The 22,757-nt window shown below is 42.0% G+C and overlaps 1 protein-coding gene across 12 annotated transcripts in view; it reads left to right on the plus strand.

Annotated features, from left to right (window-relative positions):
- Positions 1-22,757, plus strand: part of LOC135577129 (guanine nucleotide-binding protein G(q) subunit alpha-like) — a 149,921-nt gene that overhangs the window by 102,843 nt on the left and 24,321 nt on the right. For all 12 annotated transcript variants that reach the window (XM_065044872.1, XM_065044881.1, XM_065044878.1 and 9 more), the window contains 2 exons: positions 1,560-1,688; positions 2,582-2,711. In XM_065044872.1, the coding sequence (XP_064900944.1) occupies positions 1,560-1,688; positions 2,582-2,711 (259 nt within the window). The remainder of the gene's footprint in view (positions 1-1,559; positions 1,689-2,581; positions 2,712-22,757) is intronic.

The raw sequence follows: 22,757 nt of genomic DNA on the forward strand, positions 1-22,757 counted from the left end.
GCTCCTATTTAGACTTCATATTGTGGTGGTTATGAATTTGTTATGGATTTTCCCTTCCCCGCAGCAAATTGATGATCAGCTTATCCATTTTGCTTTTTGTATGAAACAACTAAGAGCAGATGAAATACTCAGATTTTCAATCCCTTTTTCCTATTGGCAGAAACTAGTCAGGGTTCTGAGAAAATATTTTCAGAGTAGTAACTTCTGAATATGAAAATTTTTCTGACATATATGGTTCAATACTTCTTCCTGAATATGTGCAATATTCTCACATTTGACATTTACTATTAGCCTAATCTTTCATTATTAAAATGAGAGTGAGAAAAATTTGGTAATGTTTTTGTCTCCCTCCCAGAGTTAACAAATTAATTCTTCTGTATTTTTGCTGTAAATTAGAACTCAAATTGCTTTGTTTCTGTCATTGTTCATAACAATTTACTTTCACTATTGCATAACAAATCATTCAGAGTATCTAGAAGTAGTCTAATTATTCCTTGTGTGGATTTATTTAAAAAAGAACACCTTGAATAATAACTATGAAAGAAAGAATGCATTCAGAGTTTAGTGATATTTAATGATTTGATAAATTGCAAGGAGTACATTGGTACCCTTCCCTGGAATGAATCAGGGCAGCCTTAGCTTATCTTATCAATAGCTAACTCTGACCCAGTTTGTCATTCTTATGCTTGGAAGTAATCAAATACACAAAAACTTAATTTCTTGCGCAGTCTTTTTCCCAGACATCTACACTGAGGAGAGCCCCAGCTGCCTGGTGCACTGAATTAATGGAATGTGCAACTCCTGGACGGGCTATCACACATTATTATATTATCCCTCTTTTTTTGAAGCATCTCCTATGAAACTTATTAAAACCTAGAGTGCACTGCTGCTTTACACTTCAAAACCACCATTAAAAAGTAGCAAAAGAGTCGTGTGTTGTAGTTAATAAGCCCTTACAAGCAATTTTATCGCAGTTTCAGATTATTTGCTAACTGACTGGTATGTATTGCATGTACTGTAGGCTTATTAACTTGATCAGAAGTTTCAGTCTGGATGCAGGAATTTCAGGTGGACAGTTTTTTAATTTGTCAGTGTGGGATTTTTTTTTATCTCCAAAGAGTGATATTTATCCTCCTACCATTTTGAAACTGATAATTAATAGTTCATTGTCACTTAGGAGATTCATGTTTATCTGTTTTTTGTAGACATATGCTATAGTTTCAGATAAAATTATAGCCTTATATTTCTTACACATTTTATCATATTATTTGTCTTTAAATTAACCAGAACTGAATAACTGAAAAATTTTTAGTTGTTGGTAATTCAACATGTGAAAGCCAAGCAAATTTATGTGAAAATCATAATAATCATGCTGTCCTTTTGTAGAATTTACTTGAAGCTTTTTATTTCCTTCCCTCTTTTATGTCAATATAGTTCCATTTCCTGTTGCACTTCTTAGCCCACATCCCATTTCTTTTCACAAGTCTTCCTTTCTCTTTTCCTCAGTGAGATTATGGTATCATTGTCTTGCATTCCTGTTGTTTTTCCCCCATCTATAGTTACCTTAATGACTTGGACCGCATAGCAGATTCAGCCTATTTGCCAACTCAGCAAGATGTGCTTAGAGTTCGAGTCCCGACAACAGGGATCATTGAATATCCATTCGACTTACAAAGCGTCATTTTCAGGTAGAAAAGAAGTTTAACAATAATTTGCTTTGTTTATTTCGTTTCCTTTTACGTTAGTAATACCATGTACAGAATATTGGTTAAAAGTACAAATTATTCAATGTTTTTAAAATTTGAGCTTGTTCATTTTTTCATGTTTTTGTCCATGTATGATTAGCAGCTGTTGGTAAAGATGTCAAGAGGGTGAGAGACAAACATACCTGTCTTTTTCTGAAGGTAGTTATTATTGATAGAAAAACTGGAAGCAATTTTTAAATAAAATTAATATATCAGTTTTACTATGAATAATAATGTAAAGGTACCACTTCTGTACTTGATTTTTAGAGACAAATGACATTCTGTAAGTTTAATACCACTCCTACAAATAATTTTCCCCACAGCTTATTCTGAGTGCAAATACAATTACTTAAACAATAACTATGCAATTACAATTTCAAGTTAGACACACAAGTCTCTAGTTACATTGAGACCCATAATGAATTTGGAATATTCTCTGTCAGCAAATTTGAGTTTTTATTTTGACTATTAACAACTTCAGTAAATACAGATTGTATTATATAATATTTATACTCTTAAAATTAGGCAGCCTTGACAAGTTTGGAATTTTTAATAGTAAATTCTAGAATTGTGGCTCAGAATCATGAAAGTTTTGAGTATCAGAAATTTAAGGGGTTTGAGACACATAATAATTCAAATTCAGAAATCATATCAGACTACAAAGCAAATACAACAACCTGTTTACTTACAACACATTCCATTAGGCTTCAATTTTTGAGATAAACAAACCAAATTGTGTTTTCAAGTAAATTCTTGGATTCAGTGTTACACATGTGATTGTACGTTTATCTGATCAGGTATTTGTGGAAATTATGTGATCATTATTAATTTTGCAGAATGGTGGATGTAGGAGGCCAGCGATCTGAAAGAAGAAAATGGATACACTGCTTTGAAAATGTCACCTCTATCATGTTCCTAGTAGCTCTTAGTGAATATGATCAAGTGCTTGTGGAGTCAGACAATGAGGTAAGCAAGTATCACCATAAATAATGAAAATTAATTTTAAATTTAAAATATTATTTACAATTTTATTAAAGCACAACATTGTAGAGAACTTAAGTAGAAATGTGTGTGTTTTTACATAATTATCTGGATATTAAATTTGTTGGACCAGTAAAGTACAATGAGAGATTGAATACTTCCTGCTAAACAGAAAAAATCAAAGTTTTTAGTTCTTTTAAAATTTTCAAATGACGCTGGCTTGTTCAGCCCTGACTGTTTTCCAAATGTATACCAGCAGCCATATGCAACTACAAGTAATGAAATGAGTTCTAATGAGATTAAGAGGCTAATACTCAAATAATATGGCACAACATAATCTCTTCCATGGAGGGTCAGTGGAACCCGTCTATTTTGCTTTAAAAGTGGAATAGCTGACTGTAGAGATGCGAGGGCGAAAACTCATGGACTCCACACAATCCAATATGAATTCAAGCGAAGCCATTTATTACAGAAACAAGCCTCCTTATATATGCAGTTATTTCCTGATCACGCGTCCACGCTCCAAGCATGCATTAGCTGATGGGATATTGTCCATGTTCATGAGCTGTCCATGCACCCGAGTCTCACTGCTGTTTTTCAGGGTGCTGTTTTTCAGCCTTCGGGCTGGCCTTGAGATTCCTTTGGCTAGTTCAGAAATAAATCTCCATCTAAGAGAAACCCATCCACACAACAACCTCAAGAAAATCCTTCAAATCTCCCACACAGAGAAATATAAAATCATAGAATCATAGAATAGTCTGGGTTGGAAGAGACCTTCAAAGGTCATCTAGTCCAACTCCCCTGCAATGAGCAGGGACATCTTCAACTAGATCAGGTTGCTCAGAGCCCCATCCAATCTGGCATCTGCCACATCTCTGGGCAACCTGTTCCAGTATTTTACCACCCTCACTGTAAAAAGTTTCTTCCTCATGTCTAACCTGAATCTCCCCTCCTTTAGTTAAAAACATTACCCCTTATCCTATCGTAACAAGCCCTTCTAAAAAGTCCATCTCCATCTTTCTTATTGGCCCCTTTTAAGTACTGAAAGGCCAAAATAATGTCTCCCCAGAGCTTCTCTTCTCCAGGCTGAACAACCCCAACTCTCTCAGCCTGTCCTCATAGGAGAGGTGTTCCAGCCCTCTGATCATCTTGGTAGTCCTCCTCTGGACCCTCTCCAGCAGGTCCATGTCTTTCCTGTACTGAGGGCTCCAGAGCTGGAGTCAGTACTCCAGGTGGGATCTCACCAGAGCAGAGTGGAGGGACAGAATCACCTCCCTCATGTCCAGGCTTTCATCCACCAGTACCCCAAAGTCTTCCTCTGCAGGGCTGCTCTCAATCCCTTCATCCCCCAGCCTATATTGATACTGGGAGTTGCCCCGACCCAGGTGCAGGACATTGCACTTGGCCTTGTTGAACCTCATGAGGTTCCCATGGGCCCGATTCTCAAGCTTGTCCAGGTCCCTCTGAATGGCATCTTGTCCCTCAGGCATGTCAGCTACACCACTCAGTTTGGTGTAATCCACAAACTTACTGAGGGTGCACTTGATCCCACTATGTCATTGATGAAGATATTAAACAGTACTGGTCCTAGTATAGATCCCTGAGGGACACCACTTGTCACTGGTGTCCATTTAGACTTTGTGCCATTGACCACTACACTCTGGGTGCGACCATCCAGACAGTTCCTCATCCACTGAACAGTCCACCCATCAAATCCATACCTCCCAATTTAGAGAGAAGGATGTTGTGGGGGACCATGTCAAAGGCTTTACAGGAGTCCAGCTAGATGACATCCATAGCCCTCCTTTGTCCACTGATGAAGTTACTCCATCATAGAAGGCTCCAAGGTTGGTCAGGCAGGACTTGCCCTTGAATTACCTCCTTGTACTCCATGTACCTTATCATAGCTTCTGGGAGAATCTGTTCCATGATCTTCCCAGGCATAGAGGTGAGGCTGACAGTAGTTCTGGGGCTCTTCCCTTCTACTCTTTTTAAAAATGGGTGCAATGTTTCATTTTTTTCCAGTCGCCAGAGACTTCACCTGACAGGCATTACTTCTCAAATATCGTGGAGAGCAGCTTAGCGACTATATCAGCCAATTCCCTCAGGACTCTGGGATGCATCATGTCAGGTCCCATAGATTTATGTATGTTCAGATTCCTCAAGTGGTCACCAACCTAATCTTCTTTTACAGTGGGAGGGTATTTGCTCCCCCAGTCCCCCTCTCATAGTTCATAGAATGTCCTTAGTTAGAAGGGACTCACAAGGATCATCGAGTCTAACTCCTGTCCCTGCATAGGACAGCCCCACAGTTCATACCATGTGTCTGAGGGAATTGTTCAGTCTCTTCTTGAATACTGGCAGGCTTAGGGCCAGGACACCTCCCTGGGGAGCATGTTCCAGTGCTCCACTACCCTCTGGGTGAATAACCTTTTCCTACTGTTCAACCTAAACCTCCCCTGGCACATCTTCCTACCATTCCCTTGTGTTCCATCATTGGTCGCCAGAGAGAAGAGATCAGTGCCTACCCTTCCTCCTCCCCTTGTGAGGAAGCTGTAGACTGTGATAAGGTCTCCCCTCAGTCTCCTCCGGACTGAACAAACCAAGTGACTTTAGCTGCTCCTCATATGACTTCCCCTCCAAACCCTTCACCAACTTTGTAGCCCTCTTCTGGACACTCTCCAGTAGCTTTATATCCTTTTTATACTGTGGTGACCAGAACTGCACACAGTGCTCTAGGTAAGGCCACACCAGTGCAGAGTAGAGCGGGAAATCACCTCCCTCGACCGACTGACAATGTTGTGCTTGATGCACCTCAGGACTCAGTTGGCCTCTTGGCTGCCAGGGCACATTGTTATCTCATGTTCAATTTGCTGTTGACCAGAACCCCCAGATCCTTCTCCACGGAGCTGCTCTCCAGCATCTCATACCCCAGTCTGTATGTACAGCCAGGATTACTGCATCCCAGGTGTAAAATCCAGCACTTGCCCTTGTTAAACTTCATGCAGTTGGTGATAGCCCAGTTCTCCAGTTTGTCCAGATCCCTCTGCAAGGCCTGACTGTCCTCAAGAGTGTCAACAGCTCCTTCCAATTTTGTGTCATCAGCAAACTTACTTATTATTCCCTCACGTCCTGTGTCCAAATCATTTATGAAGACATTGAAGAGTGCTGGCCCTAAGATGGATCCCTCCAGAACCCCACTAGTGACTGGTCACCAGCCTGACATAACCCTGTTTACTAGAACCCTTTGAGCCCGGCCTGTCAGCCACCTGCTGATTTGTGTGTTTACCCAGCTGTGTGCTGGTCATCTTGTCCAGGAGTATACTGTGAGAGACAGTATCAAAGGCTTTACTGAAATACTAAAAGATCACATCAACAAGCTTCACTTGGTCAACTAAGTGTGTAACCTTGTTGTAGAAATAAATTAAGTTTGTTAAACAGGACTTTCCCCTCATGAACCCGTGCTGGCTGGGACCAATGACTGTGTTGTTGTTCAGATGTTTTTTGATAACTCCCAGAACAATCTTCTCCATATTTTTGCCAGGCACAGAAGTGAGGCTGACAGGCCTGTATTTGCCAGGGTCATCCCTGTTGCCTTTGTTGTGGATTAGGACAACGTTTGCCAATTTCCAGTCATCTGGGACCTCTCCAGATTCCCATGAGCACTGAAAAATCAGAGAGAGAGGTCTCGCTATGATGTCAGCTCTTTAAGCACACTTGGATGAATCCCATCAGGCCCCATCGACTTTTAGGGATCCAGCTGAAGTAGCAAATCCCATACCAGTTCCCAGTTGACTGGGAGTTTATTGTTCACTCAGCCATGGTTCTCTAACCCAGGGCTATGGGGACCTCCAAGTCCATCTTTGTTGTTTAAGACCGAGGCGAAGAAAGTTTCTTTTCATTACCCTTCAGCTATGTTTTGCAGCTTCATTGCCACACACATGGAAGACCAGTATAGTGGGTAGTAGTCTGAGGGCTGTACCAGGTTAGGAAGTTTCCTAGTGATGTCTTTAACCCAGGGCCCAGGAAGGCAGCAGACTTCCCTAAGAGGAGGGTCTGTCCAGCAAATAAGATCCTCTGTTTCCCTGAGAAGGGAGCTGTGGGGGACTATGGTGGGTCCTTGGATTCCCTGACAGAGGGCATGGCAACAGAAATTAGCCTTGAAGATATTAAGGCCTACCCATGAGAAAGATGGGAGTAAAGGAGTATCCGGAGATGTTAAGGATGTACCCATGAGAGAGAAGGGAGTAAAAGAGTAACATTGATGATAGCAAAAATAGCCAATGAGATGTTACTGCTGTAACTTGTAACCGGTAGTGAAGAGACACATGAATTGGTAAAACTGCATAAAAATGCACTTGTGGCAATAAATGGCATCTACTACTTTCATCCTGGAGGAACTTGGTCTATGTTGTTTGTCCGTCTCAACCACGACAGGGAGTCACCTACAACTGTAAGTCAACTTCCTCGTGGAGGTGGTCGTAATATGGGGGATAGGCCTTTTTGATCCTGTTAGCACCTCTGGTGTAGATGGACCTTCATCTTCCTCATCCATTGACTGGCCTTCCACATCCAGAGCCTCATACCTGTTGTACAGAGGGACCTGGGAGGGCAAGGTGGGCAAGGGGAGGTTTTCACCTGCCACCCCGAGTGTGGACTCACCTCCATTCTGTTGAGCTACTGTCTTCAGTCTGGCAGGGGGAGGATACAGGACCCCCTTGATCTTGTTTTTTTTCTGGTGGCCGTTACCTGTCTGAGGGAGGCCAGAGCATGGTCCTGTTATCCCCAAAACAGGGTTCTTTATCTGATGTGCATACAAATGAGCCAAAATTAGCACACAGAGATATTTTATTACAGACTGGAATAAAGCCAGCATGCCAACAAGAAAAGTAAAAGGCATTATATAAAAAAATCTTATCACTACGTTCACACCCTAAAGAGCCAGTTGGTTACATGTTTGCATATTTCATTACATAATCCTTTTAGCATATAATGAGCAGCATTCAGCTAAAGGACACTTTATCCAACAATCTTGACATATGTGTTAAAGCAAGACAATTAATTGTGAGGGCTTCAAAATGTGTAAAGCTGCAAGGTCAGTACTGTCTGTAGTTTGTAATTTGCAAGTCACTCTTATCTTGGTTATATGAGCAGACTGACCTAAAACTGAAAGGATTTACATATCTTTAGATTAGCAATTACAGACAGGATTCATTCTTTTAAGTGATGACAGCAGTTCCCCCTTTGAGACTATTTTCTATACATCTATATATCAAAGAAGTTTCACCTTTTCTAAACTCTTTTAGTAACTGCAACACAACACCTAATCACACATTGCAACATAACATGCAAACATACAAATATAGCAATTGCTTATACAATAATTGCAATCAGTTTCTTAATCCATGTCTGTAAATCAGGAATCCCAGACATCAGTCATGTCCAAATTTCTTGAAATCTGTAAGAGGTATTGTTTTTCTGCACCTCATGCAAGAGTACAGTAATTTTCCAAATCTCCTGTCATTTGTGAACCTTTTAGATTGATCAATAACAAATAAAGTGTTTTCCCAAGAGTAGTCCCAAGATATATTAATAGGAAGGAGTATTCCTAATATAGGAACCCCTTTATTTGAATTTTCCAGGAAACGTGTGCATTCCCAGCAACTAGTCTTGTTAGCTATCTGCATGGTCTTCCGGATCAGCATAAAATGTACATTTTGGGTCCATGGAATCTCCTGATTTAACAGTCTGTGAACTTACTATACCATATGACAGGCAAAGACTTATGTAACTGTAATACATGTTGTGTGGGTTTGACTGAAAATGAGTTAATTTTCTTCCTGCAGTTAGAAACCTGTTTTTTTCATAGCTAGCACAGACTTAGCTTGAGAACAAGAGATAACACCCCAGCACAGAGTTCATGTTTTTAATTGCTCTGGTCTGAGAGCCAAAGACGTTTTTAGCGCTCTGCCCACAGGTGCGAGGCATCAAGGAAGAGGGGCATAGATGGGGCAGAGCTTGACTGACGTCCAGACTGATCAGTAAGAGTATTCCATCCCATTAGCTTCATATTTAAGGAGAGTTGGGATCTTCTGCTCTTTCTGTCATGTGTTCTTTCTTTGCCCTTTTTGTTGGAGCTGGGGAAGTTCTGTTTGGGACATTTAATTAGGCCTTTTGCCGTTTTGCAGAGGCTTCTGGGCCTTTTTGCCTTTTTTTCTTTTTTTTCTCTCTTTGGGATCAGCTGTTCGGGACCAGGTGCTGCTTCCTGGGACTGGCTGCTTGGTGTGGACGGAGTTTGTGAGGAATTGCATTGAGTATCTTTTATTTTATATTCTATTACTATTTTATATATATATTCACTAGTAGTGTATTAGTATTTTGTTATTTATTAAACTCTGTTTATCTCAATCCAAGTTTCTCTCTTCCCTGTCGCGGTTGAGACGGACAAACGACATGGACCAAGTTCTTTCAAGATGAAAGTAATAGATGCCATTTATTGCTACAAGTGCCTTTTTATACAATTCTACCAGTTCATGTGTCTTTTCACTATTGGTTACAAGTTACAGCACTAACATCTCATTGGTTAATTTTCCTATCATCCATGTTATTCTTCTATCCCCTTCTCTCTCACGGGTACATCTCTCCTCTCTCCGGATACTCCTTTACTCCCATCCTTCTCAAGGGTAAATCTTAATATCTCAAGGCTGATCTCTACTCTCATATTTTCTGTCAAGGATTCCACAGACCTGCTGCAGTTTCCCACACTTCCCCTTTGATTCTCTCCCCTATTTGGGGGGAGGGTGGGGAGGGGTAAGTGAATGGCTATCGTGGTTGCATTGCTAGCTCGGGTTAAACCACAACACATGTTTAAACAGATATCTACAAAGAAAACAGGCTAATATTAATGCTACAATCATTAACAAACCTCCTTGAATACAATCAAATTCTATATAAGATTCGATTTCAGTCCAAGTGCAGTTCATTAAGTTTTCGTAAGTTTTAGTGTTAAAGGCGTGATCTCTTCTGATTTCTACCCAGTCTCTGTACTTTTCTTTAATCTAGTGTGGTGAATCCAGGAATTGATTCCCTTAAGTTTCACAGCTGTGTTAGTTACCAACAGTACCATCCTCTCTACCACTCTTTCAAAGGTTTGTCCTTTCAGGTCCCAAGTTAGACTGGATCTTCAGGTCAGAAGGGATATGCAGTCACATCCAATGCCACAGGTGCTTTCTCCTGGATGAGATGATGAGAATGAGATGATGAGAAAGTGTTTCCCAAAGACAATATATATTCAGTGAGAATTTGGTTCCCCAAAATATGCATATGATCAGCTTTTCCTGTCAAGTTTACTGAATAGGGTCTCCCATACAAAATTTCAAAAGGGCTTATTTTTACTCTTGGGGTAATACGAATTCTCAGTAAAGCAATTGGAATACATCTATCCATTTTAAATTAGTTTCCTGATACAATTTAGCTAGTTGCCTTCTTATGAATTGGTTCATTCTTTCTACCTTTCCACTAGACTGAGGTTCCCAAGGGGGTGTTCAAATCCCATCTTATCCCCAGGAGAGTAGAAATGGTCTATATTACTTTTGCTAATAAAATGTGGGCCTTGATCTGACAAGATCCCACATGGAACCCCAAACCTTGGTATGATTTAATTCAATAATTTATTTGCTACTTCCCTAGCTTTGTTGGTCCAACATGGGAAAGCTTCAAGTCATCCAGAAAAGGTATCTACTAATACCAAAAGATATTTATAATTATTACACTTTGTTAACTCAGAAAAATCAATTTATCAATATTCTCCTGGAAAATTCCCACTTTTTACGTCTCCGGGTGGAGGTTTTACCGCTGTCTTACAATTAATTTTACAACATATCACACATTATTTCACTCTTTGATTAGCACAACTTTGCATTTTAGGCCTAATTGTATATCTTTTAACATTTTCTATCATAGCACCTGCTCTCATATGGGTTTTGTGGAATCAGAGCACGCATTATCACTCCATTGGCCACTTTCTTTGCAGTTTCATCAGCTTTACAATTGCCTCATATAATTTCAGACTGTCCAAATTGGTGATCCTTACAGTGCATTACTGGCACCTCTTTAAGTTTTAGAACAGCTTCTAATAGCTTCAATGTTTCTTGCCAATGTTTGATACATGACCCCTGTGAAGTCAGATGCCCTCTTTCTTTCCATATTGCCCCATGTGCATGTACAATTTCAAAAGCATATTTAGACTCTGTATATATATTAACTTGCTTATCTTGTGACAATTCTTAGGCTCTGGTCAAAGCAATCAGCTCAGCTTTCTATGCTGAGGTATTTGATGGCAATGGCTGTGATTCAGTTATGTTCTCTAAAGTTACCATAGCATATCAAGATCATCGTTCCCCACCTAGCGTAAAACTGCTCCCATCTTTATAGAGTCCACTCCAGATCTTCCAGTGGAATATCCTTTAAATCTGGTCTGCTAGAAAATACTTGTTCAATAGTTAGTATACAATCATACTCCAAATTTTCATCATTAGATACAGGCAAGAAAGTAGCAGGATTCAAAGATGTTGTTGTTTTAAAACTTACATCAACCTGTTCCAATAATGCTGCTTGGTACTGTAACATTCTGCTAGGTGAGAGCCAATGGTGTCCTTGTTGTTCCAGCACTGAGGCCACAGCATGTGGTACAAATACAGTAATCTGCTGTCCCAAAGTCACTTTCCTTGCCTCTTGAATCAGCAACACCATCACAGATACCTGCCAAGCTTTTAATTCTTTCATCAGTAGATTACCAAACACAGTAGGACTGTTCTTAAATCCTTGTGGCAAAACAGTCCAGCAAGCTGGACTGTTTCCCATTCAAAGGTGAAAAGCTTCTGTCTCTCTGAATCCGATCGTATACAGAAAAAGGCATCTTTCAAGTCTAAAACAAAATAAACATTATTTCCTGCTATATTAGTCAAAAGAGTGTAGGGGTTTTGGCACTACCAGGTGCACATTTATCACAGTCTTATTAATGGCTTTCAAATCTTGTACCAACCAGTATTCCATAGAATGTGGCTTCTTTACTGACAAAATGGGAGTATTATTTTCTGATTGATATTCCCGCAGAAGTCCACCGTGCATAAACTTGTTTATCAAAGTCTCTAACCCAATATTAGCTTCCATTTTCATTGGATATTGTTTTTTTCCTTACTAGCTTGAAGTTCTGTTTCAGTTCTGTCTTTGTTGATGTAGTGTTGGCTTTACCAGGTACTTCAACTGCCCATACTAGTGGAAATACAGCATCCAGAATTTCCTTGGAGATTTCTTGCTCACTTCACTGTTCTGATTGCAGCAAGTAGATCTGCACCTTCCAAGCATTTTCTTGTGGGATATGGAGCTGAACAGAGTTCTCAGAAAATGTTATTTGAGCTTTTAATTTACTTAACAAATCTCAACCTAAGAGAGGTACAGGGCTTTCTGGCATGTATAACAATTCATGTGTTCAAGTTTTGTTCCAAATTTGGCATTCTATTGGTTTCAAAAACAACCTTAACACTTTCTTTCCTGTGACCCAAACAACTGGCATGGTGAATGTACTGAGAGATCCCTTACAATTAGTTACTACAGAATAAGTTGCTCCTGGGTCTACTAAAAAAATCTATAGTTTCATTTCCCAGCTTTATCAGAACCAAGGGATCTGCTGGGGATGTGTTAAAACAAGACTCAATTAATTGTGCGTGTTTCAAAATGTGTAAAGCTGCAAGCTCAGTAGTGTCTATAGTTTGTGGTTAGGTGTTTTGCAAGTCACTCTTTGTTATATGAGCTGGCTGACTTAAAACTGAAAGGATTTACATATCTTTAGGTTAGCAGTTCCAGACAGGGTTCATTCTTGTAAGTGATGACAGTCCTACCAGTCTGTCTTCTTCTCAGACTCCCTGATGCTTCTTAACCTTTCTACTTCCTCTCTCAGCTCTACCACCAGGCTGAGCAGATCATCCGTCTGGTCACACCTCACACACCTGTTATCTCTACTGCCATCCCATACCAGTGAGAGCACTAATAATGTCCTGAGTCTGAGGTTGAAAGCTAGTGTATCCATGAGATAGTGTGCTGAAAATGAGTTAATTTTCTTCAGGAAGTTAGAAACCTTCCTTTTTCATAGTTAGCATGGTTATTGTTTGGATTTAGTTTGAGAAAAAGAAGATAACACCTCGGCGCAGAGTTAAGGTTTTTAATTGCAGTTGTGTGGGAGCCAAGGACTTTTTCTGAGCTCTCTGCCCACAGGTGTGGGCAGCTAGGAAGAGGGACATAGATGGGGCAGACCTTGACTGACATCCAGACTGATCAATAAGAATATTCCATCCTATTAGCATCATGCTTCATATTTAAGGAAAGTCAGGATCTTCCATCTAGGGACAGAGTCGGTTCAGAGCTGGGACAGAGACCTGTTCGGGGGAGTTGTGTTTGGGATTTTCTTTATTTTGGCCTTTTGCCATCCTGCTGTTTTGCAGAGGTCTCTGGGCCTTTCTGCCATTTTCTCTCTTCTCTCTCTGGGACTGGTTGTTCAGGACCAGGGCGCTGCTTCATGGGACTGGCTGCTCAGTGCGGATGGAGTTCATGAGGAATTGTATTGAGTATCTTTTATTTTATATTCTATTTCCATTTTACATATATTAGTAGTAGTAGTATACTCAGTCCAAGAGTCTCTCCCTCCCCTTTTGATTCTCTCCCCTATTCAGGGATGGGAGGGGGGTAGTGAGCGAGCAGCTATTGTAGTTATATTGCTAACTGGGGTTAAATCATGACAGGCTTTTGTGGTGCCCAACGTGGGGCTCAAGACACTAAAATTCAGCACTAAAAAGGGGTAAAATTTGGAGATTTTGGTGTTTTTACTGTTGAGACCCAGGTTCAATTTTCTTGGCATGGTGCCAACTTATAGGGTTGAGAGAATCACAGGTCCACGTGCTTTGGACATCATCTAGCAGTATTAAAGCAGATTGCATTTATCATATTAGTTTAAACATGCTGTGGCAAAAGTCGTATCAGCTGCTCTCTACAGTGTGTTCTGCGGTACCTTATTTGTGCTGGGTATATTTTATGAACACTTATGTCACTTATGTGACAGGCATGGCAGCTACTGCAGTGCCCAAGGCAGCTGCTGTAGCCACTGCACCCCCCACACAGGGCAAGGCAGCAAAGGCAGCTCCAGCCCCTACACAGGCAAGGCAGCCAAGGCAACTATTACACCTCCCACATCAGGCAAGGCAGCTACTCCCCCCCAGCACCAGGCACTGCTGCTACTCCTGCAATGGGCACTGCCCACACTGGACACTGTTGCTGCTGCTTCATCCTCCACAATAGCCACTATAACTATGCTAATGCCAATGACAGTCACTTAGTCTCTGGAAAAAAATCAAGAGATGACAAGCCCATGTCAGCATCAGTTGCCCCTGTAAAGAGAGTCACAAAAAAGACTACTCATGCCACAGATAGATAGTCAGGGGGAATAATTTGTACACGACCCATGTGGTGCAAGTTTGTACAAAGAGCACCACTGGCATATGCTAGGTCATTGGCATCAATGTGATGGACAGATACAGTTGTAGAAAATGTGAATGATGTGATTAACCAACTTCAGAACTTTGAGGACAACCTCACTATCTCTCTATGGGCTTCAGTCTCGACTGCAGAGAAACTGTGAAAAAACTGATGACTGGTTCAAAAAGCTGTTAGGGAAATCAAACCACTCAGAGAGGGCAGGTTCTATTCACCACCTGTGTGAAGCAATATTTCAGCTATTAGGATGTCACAGGGGAGTAATTTAGGATTCTGCTTACTGCAGAACAATGTCTAGATTTCTCAAAGAAAAGCGGGACTTAAAAGAGTTTGATGAAAGGTTCACTCTATTATTTACTGCATGAAGGAAATATGCCAAGACAAATGCTGCTTACTTTCTCTCCAGGAGCCTGATACCTGTTCACAGAGCAAACTGTCAGGCGTCTTCTCTCCAGGGGGCTGTACCAGTTTGTGAAGCAAACTTTCAGGTGTCTTCCCTCCCTGATAACCATTTGCTCCAGAGTCTGTATTTTAGAACTCTGGAGGCAAACTTTTAAGGGAGGTCTGATACCCGTTCATGTAGCAAACTTTCAAGCATTTCCTTCCCTGATAGCCGTTTGCTCCAGAGTTTGTATTTTAGAAATGTGGAGGAAAACTTTCAGGTGAGGCCTGATAACCATTTGCAGAACAAACTTTCAGGAAACAAAATTCTCATAAATAAAAAAAAAATAAAAATAAAAATAATGGAGTGGAATAGAAGGAGGGCTGGCTCAAGCTGGGTACCTGCACAGGGGTCCAACCCAAGCATAGAAAACCATGATTCAGTCCAATAGCAATATTTCAGTTTGGGGTCTTCTTGCTTCTCATTGGATCTTTTTCAGTGATCTCATATGTGCCTTTGTTTTGTTCAGCTGTAGATGTTGTTTATAGTCCATAGCCTTGCCAGTACTGTTTTGTCTGAATAAATCCTTTTCTTCTCAGTGCAGTGCAAAACAGGCCCCATTTTGTAGATGACTGTAATGTCTCCACATTAGCGTTTAAATCGTTATTTTTCCCCATTCAACTCCATTCTTCCCAGCATAGTGCAAACTAGACCTTATCTTGCAAGTGTTCAGTGTAGTTTGTAGTTGCTTTTGGTAAATATGAGCAGAAATTTACAGCTTAAGATTTCAGCAACTCCAGCTTACTAAGTAACAGGGAGTGTGAAAAGGAGATAGACTGGTGGAGTAACTCCCTGGCGTGCCACTCACAGAGGCTTTGGGGGGATACCCCCCAAAAGGTGATGGACCCCCTGCCCTGTCAGGCAGAGGTTGAAGACCTGAGACAGCCCCTGCTCTGTCGCTATCGAGCAGAGGCAGGGGACCGAAAAGATGACAAGGGTTGGAAGCTAGTTCCAGTTAGGCGCTGCGGGCAACCCCCCTCCCTATCTGTTTTGCTAACCCAGGTGCCCCTCTGTAATAGGTTTGAGGCCCTAGATCTTAAAGAAGAGGTAGGTGAGGATGTGGTGTGAGGCCCAAGGTCACATAGGAAGAGGCAGTTGACCCCACGCCTCAAGACCGCCTCAGATAAGAAAGAAAGAAGGGTAATTGTAGTAGATGATTCCCTTCTGAGAGGGACGGAGGGCCCAATCTGCAGAGTTGACCCTCATCGTAGGGAAGTGTGCAGTCTACCTGGAGCTTGGATCAGGGACATCACCAGGACGCTACCCAACCTGGTGGACCCAACAGACTACTACCCACTGCTGATCTTCCAGACAGATGGGGAGGAAGCTGCATCCCGCAGGCTGACGGGAGTGAAGAAAGATTTCAAGGCCTTGGGACGGATGGTAAAAGAGTCTGGGGCTCAAGTGATTTTCTCTTCCCTCCTTCCAGTTTTGGGTGATGATATGGGATGGAATAGGAAAATTCAGTCTGTGAAAAATTGGCTAAAAGACTGGTGCTACAGGCAGGGCTTTGGGTTCTTTGATAACGGCTGGTTTTACAAGACACCAGTCCAGGCAGTGATACGTGGAAAAGGTTTATCTCACAGGGAAAAGGATTCTGGGTCAGGAATTAGCAGGGCTCATTTGGAGAGCTTTAAACTTGACTCAAAGGGGGATGGGGTTGTAGCTGGGCTTGTCCCAGTGGGGCAGCATTCTAGAGTTGATGAAGGCTGGGAGGCCCCCCATACCCCTGAGGTGAAATCGGAGTGCTCAGCTCGCTCTCTGAAATGCCTGTACACCAATGTGTGCAGCACGGGAAATAAGCAGGAGGAGTTAGAAACCTGTGTTAGGGCAGGAGATTATGATCTGGTGGCAATTACAGAGACATGGTGGGACAGCACACATGACTGGAATGTGGTCATGGATGGCTGTGTCCTTGTCAGGCCAGGAGTGGTGGTGGAGTTGCTCTTTACGTGAGAGAGCAACTACAATGTATTGAGTATTGTCCAGGCCCGGATGAGGAGCGAGATGAGAGTCTGTGGGTGAGAATGAAGGGGCAGGCTGGCAGGGATGATACTGGTGTGGGTGTCTATTACAGGCCACCAGATCAGGCTGAGGAAGTTGATGAGGCCTCTACAGGCAGCTGAGAGCAGCCTTGCAATCACAGGCCCTGGTTGTGGTGGGGGATTTTAACTTCCCTGATGTCTGCTGGAAGGACTACTCAGCCAGCCAGCCACAGTCCAGGAGGTTCCTCCAGTGCCTTGACGATAACTTTCTGATGCAAAGGGTGGAGGAGCCGACTAGAAGAGGTGCACTGCTGGACCTCATCCTCACTAACAAGGAGGGGCTGGTTGAAGCGGTAAAGGTTGAGGGCTGCCTTGGTTGCAGCGACCATGAGATGGTGGAGTTCAGGATCTCCTGTGGTAGGAGCAGGATAGCAAGCAGAATTGCAACCCTGGACTTCAGCAGGGCCAACTTTGGCCTTTTCAAACAATTGCTAGGGGAAATCCCATGGGCAAGGCTGCTTGAAGGCAAAGGAGCTCAAGAGAGTTGGTTAGTGTTCAGGGACTGTTTCTACGAGGCACAAGATCAGAGCATCCCGACACATAGGAAGTCAAGGAAGGGAGCCAGGAGACCTGCGTGGTTAAACAGAGAACTGCTGGGTATGCTCAAGTGGAAGAGGAGAGTTTATAGATCATGGAAGGAGGGGCTGGCCACTTGGGGAGAATATAAGGCTGTTGTCAGAGGGTGTAGGGAGGCAACTAGGAAAGCTAAGGCCTCCTTAGAATTAAACCTGGCAAGAGGGGTCAAGGACAACAGGAAGAGCTTTTTCAAATACATGGCAGATAAAACGAACACCAGAGGCAATGTAGGCCCACTTATGAACGAGGTGGGTGCCCTGGTGACAGAAGATACAGAGAAGGCAGAGTTACTGAACACCTTCTTTGTCTCTGTCTGCTCTGCCGGAAGCTGTCCTGAGGAGCCCTGTATCGCTGAGGCCCCAGAGGAAGTCGGGACACTGGAGGAGTTTGCCTGGGTTGATGAGGACTGGGTTAGGGAGCAGTTAGGCAATCTAGACATCCATAAATCCATGGGTCCGTACGGGATGCACCTGCGGGTGCTGAGGGAGCTGGCTGAGGTCATTGCTGGACCGCTCTCCATCATCTTTGCCAAGTCTTGGGAAACGGGAGAGGTGCCTGAGGACTGGAGGAAAGCAAATGTCACTCCAGTCTTCAAAAAGGGCAAGAAGTAGGACCCAGGTAACTATAGACCAGTCAGCCTCACCTCCGAGGGAATTGAGTGTACTATCAGCAAGTTTGCTGATGACACTAAGCTGGGAGGAGTGGCTGACACGCCAGAAGGCTGTGCTGCCATCCAGCGGGACCTGGACAGGCTGGATGTTGGGCGGGGAATAACCTGGTGAAATTTAACAAGGGAAAGTGTAGAGTCCTGCATCTGGGCAGGAACAACCCCAGGTTCTAGTATAGCCTGGCTCCATCCTCATGACACTCAGCATTTATATATTTGTAAACATTAATAAGGTCACCCCTCAGTCTCCTCTTCTCCAAGCTCAAGAGCCCCAGCTCTCTCAGCCTTTCCTCACACGGAAGATGCTCCACTCCCTTAATCATCTTTGTTGCCCTGCGCTGGACTCTCTCCAGTTCCCTGTCCTTCTGGAACTGAGGGGCCCAGAACTGGACACAATATTCCAGGTGTGGTCTCACCAGGGCAGAGAAGAGGGGCAGGAGAACCTCTCTGACCTACTGACCACCCCCTTCTAATACACCCCAGGATGCCATTGCCCTTCCTGGCCACAAGGGACTGGTGCTGGCTCATGGTCATCCTGCTGTCCACCAGGACCCCCAGGTCCCTTTCCTCTAACAGGTCGTTCTCCAGCTTATACTGGAACCTGGGGTTGTTCCTACCCAGATGCAAGACTCTACACTTGCCCTAGTTATATTTTAATAAATTTTTCCCCGCCCAACTCTCCAGCCTGTCCAGGTCTCTGGATGGCAGCACAGCTTCCAGTGTGAGCCACTCCTCCGAGCTTGGTGTCATCAGCAAACTTGCTGATAGTACACTCTATTCCTTCATCCAAATCATTGATGAATATATTGAATAATTCCGGCCCCAGTACTGACCCCTGAGGCACTGCATTAGATACAGGCCTCAACTGGACTCTGCCCCATTGACCACGACTCTCTGGCTTCTTCCCTTCAGCCAGTTCACAGTCCACCTCACTACCCAGTTGTCCAGGCCACAGTCCCTCAGTTTAGCTGTGAGGATGCTGTGGGAGACTGTGTCAAATGCTTTACTGAAATCAAGGTTGAGCACATCCACCGCTCTGCCATCATCTATCTACCTCTTTATGTCCTCATAAAAGTCAATGAGGTTGGTCAAGCACGACTTCCCCTTGGTGAAGCCATGTTGACTGCCCCTAATGACCCTCTTATCCCTGATATGCCTTGAGACAGCATTAAGGATAAGTTGTTCCATCAGTTTCCCAGGGATGGAGGTGAGGCTGACTGGTCTATAGTTACCTGGGTCCTCCTTCTTGCCCTTTTTGAAGACTGGAGTGACATTTGCTTTCCTCCAGTCCTCAGGCACCTCTCCCGTTTCCCAAGACTTGGCAAAGATGATGGAGAGCGGTCCAGCAATGACTTCAGCAAGCAACTGTAAAATGTGAGTTTGTAACAGGACTGGAGATAAATTTCACTGGTATTTAAAATTGTCATATTCTTTCCACTTTGACTTTTGTGTGAGCCAATGCAGGTAGCTCGCAGGAACAACTAGAGGTGACAGATGCAACACAAAGAGCAAATTTATTTTTGTTACCTCTCTAACTGTGGAATCTCTGAAATAGCACTTAAGCTCCCGGGCAGAGATCACGCAAGTGGAGACACAGGCACTGCAGAATTCAGCCCTTGGTGAAGATCAGTGAGCCTGCTCATTTTGGCCTGTATATAGGGATTCATGCAGGCGCGGTTTTCCACACTGCTTTGATCTTTGCCTAAAGCAATCTCAAGGATGTATGATAAGGTGCCTTTTCGACTTTTTTGACAGGCCTGTTATCTAAACACAGCGGTTCTACTTGTGATTTATGTGTTTTTCTACACCCCAGCTGCAGTTGCTTGAGTGTATTTAAAATTCTTCTCACCATTCTTACGCTATTCCCAAACAACTTTTGAGTAAGGAATTTCACTAGTACCCTATATATAAGATGCATCCTATATATGCACATATATATCTGTCTTTATGCCTTAGGAAAACAAAATTTTCTGCATTATTTTACTTGTTAAGCAATTTCTTGTCAATGATAAATGAAACAACGTATAAAAGAATCATTGAAATGTCTCTGTTGAAACAGACATCTTAAAATATTAATATTAATAGATTTTTAAAAACTTTCACTGACTAACAAAACAAATAGAATTAATAATTTTTGGTTTTAAGGTTAATTCATTTGTATGTCCTATTCAGACAGGTAATTTGTAATCGTCTTAAGATACTTTTTTACATTACTGGTTCTAATTGATTAGAGAAGGAAAAGGTTCTTTTCAAATAAAGAGTGTTGCTCATTTTATTAAGCTTTTGTTTGGTCATATTGCATCTTAATAAATTATTCAATTTAGCTGCAACTAAAATTTTTAGTGTTTTAAAACAATAGGAATGGAAAAAACTTTGTTATCCTTAAGTAGTTCTAGGTAGAATAAAGTTGTTTGGATTGTTAAAAAATATTCAGGTTAAAGTCTGTTGTATTAAAATTACATTAAATACGTGAATACAGGATAGGTATTTTCAGCGTGTATTAATTTGTGCTTTTATTCAGGTATGTAGATGCAGGCCTATATGCTCATGTTTTGAATTTGGACAAAATACATCTGTAAAATAGATGAGTATCCAAAGCCTAGATGGAACTTTTGTAGCATTCATCAGTGTGCTCTGACAAATTGGCACAATGTTCCAGTCACACTTTCTTTTGATGTGGGCCAAAAATATGAGGTGACATGAGGCCACCGTGTTCAGAAAACTTTCATTCTTTGTGGAGACAATCATCTGAAGAATGTATTTCATTTTTACATCAGAACTATCTTTTTGTTCACATATAGGCATGTTTCTACTTCTGGCACTTTGAGTTCCTTATTCACAGGCTAGTCCTACATGGCTTGCCATGAAGGCTGAAAGAAAACAATGTTGAGATCAGAGCATTATTTTTTTTCTGCATTGTGTAAAAAAGCACATAAAACATTTAGTTGCTTTTTTTTTTTTCATCAGCATTCAGCAATTCAGAACAATTGGGCATGGAGTAGAGGAATAATATGAACTCCTAGACAGAATTATATTATTTCCATGGGAAATAAAATCTCCAGAACTCATTGTTTATTTGGAAACTAGAGAAAATAACATATTTATCTTCTGTGCCAAACCCTACTCAACTGAAAGGCCAGAGATTCCTTGATTGACCTAACCCTTACTCGGAAGCCACCCATTAATTCAAACTCTGCAAGTGTATTGGGTAGGAGTAGTAGTATTGTATGATAAGTCTGATTCTGGAAATAAACTGTAAATTACCATTCCTAATTTTATAATGAGTAATTTCTGGTGAAATAAAGAGAAAATTCTCCAAATGTGTCCCAGTATCTAATGCAAAGAATGCTGGAGGTTCCCTCTTGGGAAGAGCTACTCGGCAACAGAAGAGCATATGATGATATTTTCCTACTCAGTTCCTAACAGACAAGTTTACAGCACAATTTTTCTCTTGACTTATGCCTAATGATAAGAGTAGTTTTGCAGAAATACATGCATATTTATAGTTAGAATTAGGCTTAAGTACTTTGCTGAATCCAGATTGTTAACATATTACAGAATCACAGAATGCTTGAAGTTGGAAGGGACTTCTTGAGATCACCTAGTCCAACCTCCCTGTTCAAGTAAGGTCAGCTAGAGCAGGTTGATCAGGAATAATAATAAGAAATTAATAACAGTAAGAAATTAATTCTCTTAATATTTATCCTTCAGGCTTAAGTTGGATATTTATCAGCTACCTCAAAATAAATTTACTGCACTTGCGCCTTACTGTAAATATGAGTGACACATTTAAGAAAAGCAGTCCGTACACTCAGAAATTCAAATTCTAATATTTTCTTTAAAAGTCCATTGCTTTATATTAATATTCTATTAGTATTTTTGCTATAACATTTCATCTCTTTGCTTATTTTGTTATGCTTTTGCTTTCTTTTGAACTTTCTGATTCTATCAAACAAAAACTACAAAAAGCAAAAGGCTTTATTCATGTGGGTCTTTCAATAGAAACCAGAGGCTAATAGTTTTTCATAATGATACATTTTAAATTCAGGTTTACAGTGACACTGCTTTTGGGACAGGGTGGGGCTGTCTCAGGACTTCCGCCTCTGTCCGAGAGGGCAGGAGGTCCATCTCCTTTTGGGGGGTACCTCCCTGGGACCTTTCCGACTGGCACGTCAGGGTGTTACTCCACCAGTCGATCTCCCTTTCGCACTCCCTGATGGTCCTCAGCGTCTCATGGGTTGTTTCATGCCCCTTTCCATGTGGTTTTCTAGTTTAGAAAATATAGCCCATTTCTTCTGTTCCATAGACTATACCTTGACCTGTCTTATTAGTGGGGTTAGGGGGAGGTGAGCTGGCGATGGTAGTATGTAGGCTGTTTTTGGCAAGAAGCGGTCAGGTGTATCATAGGTTGTTGATTATAGAACAGGCTCCTGTAGGTGGGTTTGGGGCACCGCTGAGTCCTTAGAGTTTTAAGCATTTGTGCTCATAGCCCTCGGGCGGATGCTTTAGTATGGTAAGCATCAAGATTTAGGTCTAAGTATACTGGGGTATCTAATCCCAGTTTGTGTCCTAGTTTTCATGGGATTTAATCATGTGTTAAGGTTGTCTTTAGGGTGGTTTTAAGTGCACCTTAGGCTTATGACAGCTCAGCTGTATTTTGACCTTAATTATTGTGATAATATGGGACCACTCTTTACGCTGTGCACGGTTAATTTGGGTCTCTTGTGTGACTGCAGTGGCTAGCACAAGATTTACCA

This window comes from Columba livia, chromosome W, assembly GCF_036013475.1.
Source record: "Columba livia isolate bColLiv1 breed racing homer chromosome W, bColLiv1.pat.W.v2, whole genome shotgun sequence".
Taxonomy (NCBI): domain Eukaryota; kingdom Metazoa; phylum Chordata; class Aves; order Columbiformes; family Columbidae; genus Columba; species Columba livia.